At 46.6% G+C, this 7,003-nt stretch overlaps 1 protein-coding gene across 1 annotated transcript in view; it reads left to right on the top strand.

Annotated features, from left to right (window-relative positions):
* Window positions 1–249: 249 nt before the first annotated feature.
* Window positions 250–7,003, top strand: part of LOC129818502 (ras-like protein family member 10B) — a 23,027-nt gene continuing 16,273 nt past the window's right edge. The window contains exons 1-2 of the mRNA XM_055874456.1: window positions 250–676; window positions 2,076–2,470. Coding sequence (XP_055730431.1) covers window positions 2,249–2,470 — 222 coding nt within the window. The 5' untranslated portion in view covers window positions 250–676; window positions 2,076–2,248. The remainder of the gene's footprint in view (window positions 677–2,075; window positions 2,471–7,003) is intronic.

Here is a 7,003-nt window from a genome sequence, read left to right as displayed (position 1 = left end):
TGCGCATCTGTTTTAGGAATCGAGCAAGAGTCGACTCATATGACTCCAACCACAGGAGTCTGAGTCGAGCAAGAGTCTACTTTTTTCGACTCCAAAATCCAGGAGTTGTGCACCACTAAGTAAAAGATTGTGAAAGGTGACTTGGGCCAGACAGGTATGTGGCACGTGGTTACTTAGCAACAGTGTCAAAATATACTGTTGCTAAGAAACAGCCTCCTTACTGCCCATCAGGTTCACATGTTTCTCAACACACTTGAGTTATTATCTGACACATCTCTGGCAGTGGCAACCCTTTTCATTCTCGTGCAGACCGACCTTTCCCTAAAAGGCTTGATTATTCACTACATATCGGCTGTTGGTTGTTAACACCTCATCTGACAATTAAGCTACAGCAGACGTGATGTGATAGCCTACATTAGCCTACACACTTTAAGGTCTCACCCCTTTTTGCTGCCTGCAATATCTGACAGGCGTTTCGACCGCGTGCCGCCTCTCCACTATCGAGAGAGGACGTTTTATCTTTAGGACTCTTCACTGTATCCACCTGAGCCACTTATCTTTCAGTGGGAAGCCAACAAATGAGGTTATACACACATCAGCATCACCGCAGGTGTATCCGCAGCAGCACTTTGGAATCTACACATTTCTCCGCATCGGCACCATAGTTGTGCGCACGGTAAGATTGTAGTAGCCTATTATTTCTAATAATTTAGTTTAGAGATGCAGCTAAGGTGGTCTATTTAGATTAATTTTATCCTTAATTTTTACAGATCTACCTGCTTTTATTCTCACAAAGTTGGGATGTAATTCTGATGCCTAAGTTTAATTTTGCATTTCATGAAAACCTATTAGCTAACCATAAAGCCTATCAAAAGATGGTGTCAACATGTTTTTGTTTTTTAATATGTGATTGTGCTATTTTGCCTGATCAAATAGCATACTAAGCTACTGGAATTCTTTCACCCAATATTTATTAATTTTGTGCATTTAGTTTCTACGTTGGTGAGTATGTCTTTGCGCAGTTACTCATGTCGGTTCCGTGTAGTTTTTGGATGATACTGTTATTAGATATTATTCTACTAATTCGGGTTGGCCTATATATTTGGGTTCTGATGGTGTAAAACAGTTGAACTAAGCTCGCGAGGCATAGAGTACACTAAGTGTAATTCTTCAAGAATCAATGCTTATATATCATTAATAAAAAAATCTAAGAATGGATGTAGCAACTGTAGATTCTCCATTTAATTTGTTGGAATGGCAACTTGTTTGGATGGTGATTGTTGACTTCTAAAAAATTAAGTTAATGATGATGGTGCAGCTTCAGATATAGTATTGGTGGTAATTTTATGAAGCATAGAGAGATTATTGTAGTTGTGCTCATTTCGTAGATTAATCATTCAACGTTTTTTCAAGTGGTAATGATGTGATGCTTTATTAATACTGCATCTGTCATTAATGGGATCAGTACATGTAGCTGTTCTAAAATAAATCTTAGTCTAGTCTCTTAACGCTCTACTGGCTCCAAAACTGCAAGGGAGAGTTGTAGCATCTCCAATAAACCATCTGGAAAACAATACAGTGATTTAAGTGACTAAATAAATATTTTGTCACATTTCATTCGAGCTTACAATTTTGTCAATCTCATTTAGACTGCACAGTGACGTCTTTGGTTTTCACAGAATATCTTATTTAATCTACCCAGAGTGTCCTTGTGTATAGGATTTCTATTTTTAGTTGGTTGCTTAGCAGCATAGTGCTTTTGTTTCCTTTTGTAGATGAATGAAAGGCATGCAGTGGTAAAAATAATGCACTTTCCAGAAGAACCTCTACTTTCATGTACAAGTACAGAGTGATCCAGGAAATGGTGGAGCGATTTCTGCACAGTGCATCTTTAAGCTCCAAATGAACTAAATAACCCATACCTGTTTGGTGTGTTCCCCTTTTCTGTCTTCCTCCTACTCTCTCTCTCCAATCTCGCTCTTCCAATCTCTTCAATCCCACTCCCTCCCCTCGCTCTCTTTACCTCTCACTCCCCAATTCCCTTTTCAACCCTCTCTCCTCTCCCAATCCTCTAGTGTGATAGGGGGTGTTGGTGGCCTATGAATGGGGCTGAGCGTGCCCCCCACCACCACAGCTGCCTCTGCACCCGTGGGGACTATGCGTTGCACAACCCTGAATGCACTAGCCAGTGGTTTGCGAGAACAGGGAAGGGGGTGGAACGTCGGCAGGGGGTCAAGGGGGGCGCAGCATGCCCCCTCCCTTCCGCATCGCTGTGCTGGGGGCGCAGGGCGTGGGCAAGACTGCCATCGTGCAGCGCTTCCTCCACGATGACTACAGCGAGACGCCTGTCCCGGCAACCAGCCGTGCCCGCCAGGTCCACCTGTCGGCTGCCGTGCTCAATGGCCACGTGCACAACTTGCAGATCACCGACTATCCTGCAATCACCAGCTTCCCCTGCAGCTCACTGCAGGTACTGTCCCACTGAAGCACAATAGTGATTGGAACTGATGTGTGTGGCAGGTTAGACATTGTAGCAAGGTGAAAGGTCCAGTTTAATGTTAGGACATGAGGAGACGAGGAGAGGAAGCCACTGTCAGTGGGTTCATCTTAATAGAGTGGTTTCCTTCTGCTTTGATGCTATCTGTGCCCTGCTATCTAAATGTATCTACATTGGCATAACATACACACACACACATAGATCTGACAGGGGTAGATAAGAGGACAACATGCTCTCTGTATTCACCTGGAATGTCATTTCTCCTGAAGTTCAAATACACTATATATACAACAGTATGTGGGCACCTCTTTAAATGAGTGGATTCAGCTATTTCAGCCACACCCGTTGATGACATGTGTATAAAATCAAGCACACAGCCATGCAATCTCCATAGACAAATATTGGCAGTAGAATGGCCTTACTGAAGAGCTCAGTGACTTTCAACATGGCACTTTCATAGGATGCCACCTTTCCAACAAGTCAGTTCGTCAAATTTCTGCCCTGCTAGAGCTGCCCCGGTCAACTGTAAGTGCTGTTATTGGGAAGTGGAAATGTCTAGGAGCAACAACGGCTCAGCCGCGAAGTGGTAGGCCACACAAACTCACAGAATGGAACGGCCAAGCGCTGAAGAGCGAAGCGCATAAAAATTGTCTGTCCTTGGTTGCAACACTCATTACCGAGTTCCAAACTGCCTCTGGAAGCAACGTCAGCACAATAACTGTTCGTTGGGAGCTTCATGAAATTAGTTTCCATGGCCAAACAGCCTTACATAAGCCTAAGATCACCATACACAATGCCAAGCGTCAGCTGGAGTGGTATAAAGCTTGCAGTGGACACGCGTTCTCTGGAGTGATGAATCACGCTTCACCATCTGGCAGTCCCACGGATGAATCTGGTAGTTTGGTGACACCCTGTACACAGAGGTTGGGCAAAAACCCAGCCCTGGAAGTTTCTCATCCTCAGTAGGACAAGAGGTACTGCTGAGATAGTGGATGCCATCAACCCCAGCACTCGGAGGCATGTCTTGAACGTGACCGAGCGCCTCCTGTTGAACAAGGAGAGGCACTCTCAGAACGGCATGATGCAGTCCTCCGAGGGTGTCCGAGAGACAATCCAGCATTACGCTTTGGTACTATCTGAGTTGGCACCAAATAGCTCCTTTTCTGATTGATCTTGAACCATATACGTCATGTTTGGCACCACTTGCAAAGCAGGTAATCATCTGTATAGGACACCTCAGCCCCTTGATTCTCAGTGGTGTGAATGTTGCCTCTACACACTTTCTGAACGTTCAGGGAGCTGGCGCAAGCCCAAATGGTATTCATAGACTGTGCCTTCAAAAGAAAACCTTAAAAACCTCCTGTCCTGCAGGTCGACTGAGGTGAACCAGTCACCTCGATGAAAAGACAGAGACAGCATGTTGAATGTAAGCATACGCAACTTTGTCAGATAGCTGTTTAGTACCCATCGCCCCAGAACAGGGGCGAACCACTCCACTTTTTTTTGTGAACAAGGAAGTACCGGGTGTAGAAGCCAGGGTGGCTCTCTTCCATTTGTATAGCCAATCGTTTCTTTGCATAATCAAGAGGAGATTTTCTGCTTTAGTATGTGTGCCCGAGTCGCCAGTCGCTGCTGAGTCCAAAATTCTGCTTGAACTTGAGCCGGGGGGAGAGCCGTGGCATGGCGGGCACTCGGGGGTAGAGTAGATTCCCTCCGTCTTCCTTGAGAGTGAACGCATTAGAATGGGTCGCGGCACAAAGTGAAGGGTTCTACCCAAGAGTCTGTGCTCCACCCGAGAGGTGGCAGGCCAGAACTTGGAGTTAACTGTTGGCTGCCCTTCTCTGCATCAGGGGGCGTACCCCTAGGTCGGGCACCCCTTCTTCCCTGCAGGGGAATCAAATGGGTGGGACCTAGATGCGGCTGCAGAAAAGGACAGTTTTCCCCATTGGCGGTGCCTGTTTGGGAATCCGAACTGTGGGGTTGGTGCATGCTGTGTCGCTGGAAGCCTCCTGCGGAAAGCCCTGGTACCAGCGAATTTGTCTGGGTTAGGCTTGCTGATAGCTGGGAGATTATGCATCTCTAGCATCAAATCGGTCTGATAAACCAGCAGTATGGTTGTAACATTCAACTCCCATATAGGACGTGCGGCAGACATGTAAACCTTTCGGTAGATGGACATGAAGAAGTGTTTCGTCTTACCAGGGAGAGAAGTGCCTGTTAGTGACGAGGAACTGTGTTTGAGGTGGTTGGCCAGTGATGGCTCGACCACCGGTGGCTTGCCGAGGCCCAGCTCCTCCATGTCCTTTACATTCATGCTGGCAAAAAGTCTGGTTTGGACCTTGTCGGTCGAGGGTTTGTCCCAATTGCATTTGGCTTCCGCTATTCAAGCTGGGATAGCTGGGAGGAGTTACTTGCTTGGGTCGGTGCGAGAGGGGAGTTTCCGTCCATCGTACCAGTCCATCTCTGCGCTGCCACTCCCCATGGGTTTGGGTCACTCAATACTGAGTCTGGTCGCTGCCCGATTGCAGACATCAAGGAGCGAATATCTATCATCCGCCATCGATGCCCCGCTAAGGATGAAATAGGGACTAGAGGTAACAGCTTGCACCTCTTCGTGCTCTTCCTCCTCTGCTGTTTGGAGGAGGTTGGTCATACCCTCGCCATCCCCATGGGTCTGAGAAGTAGTCTCCCTACTCGAAGGCAGTGTGTGAGATGAGCCACATAGTGCTGCTCAGCACACTCTCCGGCAGCAAAAAAACTGCCGGAGAAAAAAACACAATGGATGCATGACTGGGGATTATTGAACACTGCTTCTGCGTGTTCGAGACCTAGGCAGACAACACACAGGGGTGAGTTTCCTTGCCAGCTATGGTTGCTCCGTATGGGCACGGTTGTGCTGGGGCAGGGGCCGGGGTCTTGCTCGGTACCCATTGGGCTGAGCTAGCAGGGTCCATGGCTCCAAAAAACATTTATCAAAGGGAAACGTAGAACAAAGGGAAACGTCACTCACGTTCGCCACTTGGGCTAGTAGCATAGCTAATTACCATAGTGCTAACCAGATAATTTAATTCTTTAAAGGGATACTTCAGGATTTTGTCACTAAAGCCCTTGATCTACTTCCCCAGGCTCAGATGAACTTGTGGATTCCATGTTTATGTCTCTGCATCCAGTATAAAGGAAGTTAGCGATAGTTTCACATGCCAATGCCAACTAGCGTTAGCGTAATGATTGGAAGTCTACAGGAACAGCTAGCATTCCCACAAGCTTTCAGTTATTGCGCTAATGATAGTTAGCATCTTGCTTTAAACTGCACACAGACATACATTTTTTGATCCACGAGTTCATCTGACTCTGTGGAAGTAGATAAAATCATTGCCAAAATCACAAAGTATTCCTTTTACAATGTGAACGTAGCTAGCTTTCGCCTCATGTTAGCCAAAGAAAGCTAGCTCTATGTTGATCTTGAGACGAACAAAAGCGTGGCTCTCATTCGGTAAGCAGAGAGCGAGCTAGTAAGTCTACCCTTCCAGGTAAAAAAGCTAGTCGGTAGGCTAGCTATCCAGGTTAGCTAAGCCCTGCAGCTAAGTTAGCCAAGTCTCAGCAACTAGCTGTGTGATGCTACAGTAGCTACCTAAGGAGACAAAGGAAGAAAAATCAACAAAGCTAATTGTTACCCGAAGTGAAAACTTTCCTTTCTGTAAAGTCACCCAACACAGAAGAGGAGAGCAAGCTAGAGTATAACTCTTCCGTGAAAAGAGAATGATCAGAGGGCGGGCGAGTGGCTCTTTAGTATTAGGGGAGGAGCTACCTCATTTGCCACTCGACCTGTCTGGGTCAGACAGATGTGTATGATTGGTTCTTCGAGCTACTTAGAGTTTCTGGTGAATCCCACTGTGAGATATTGAAGCAAATAATTCAAAGAGAACCGCTGTTTGGGGTAAAACTTCAATCACTTCACATTTTACACTACTGCTAATTTATACAACCTGGTCTCGGAGCATTTCGCATTATTCTGTACGTAAATCCAATACACTCCATTTACAGCGAACAAAAATATAAACATAGTACATCCAACAAGCCTCACAAGCGCAGACCACGTGTAACCACGTCAGCCAGGTCCTCCACGTCCGGCTTCTTCACCTGCGGGATCGTCTGAGACTAGCCACCCAGACAGATGATGAAACTGTGGATTTGCACGGCCAAAGAATCTCTGCACAAACTGACTGCAGTTTGGCGTCGTAACCGACTTCAGCGGGCAAATACTCACCTTGGATGGCCACTGATATGCTGGCGAAGTGTGCTCTTCACCGATGAATCCCGGTTTCAACTGTACCGGGCAGATGGCAGACAGTGTGTACGAAGTCGTGTGGGCGAGCAAACAGAGTGCCCCTTGTTGGCGGTGGGGTTATGGTGTGGGCAGACATAAGCTACGGACAATGAACACAATTGCATTTTATCGATGGCAATTTGAATGCCCAGATAAACCGTGATGAGATCCTGAGGCCC

The sequence above is a fragment of the Salvelinus fontinalis genome, chromosome 2 (genome assembly GCF_029448725.1).
Source record: "Salvelinus fontinalis isolate EN_2023a chromosome 2, ASM2944872v1, whole genome shotgun sequence".
NCBI classification, from domain to species: domain Eukaryota; kingdom Metazoa; phylum Chordata; class Actinopteri; order Salmoniformes; family Salmonidae; genus Salvelinus; species Salvelinus fontinalis.
This window is presented reverse-complemented; position numbering and strand designations above follow the sequence as displayed.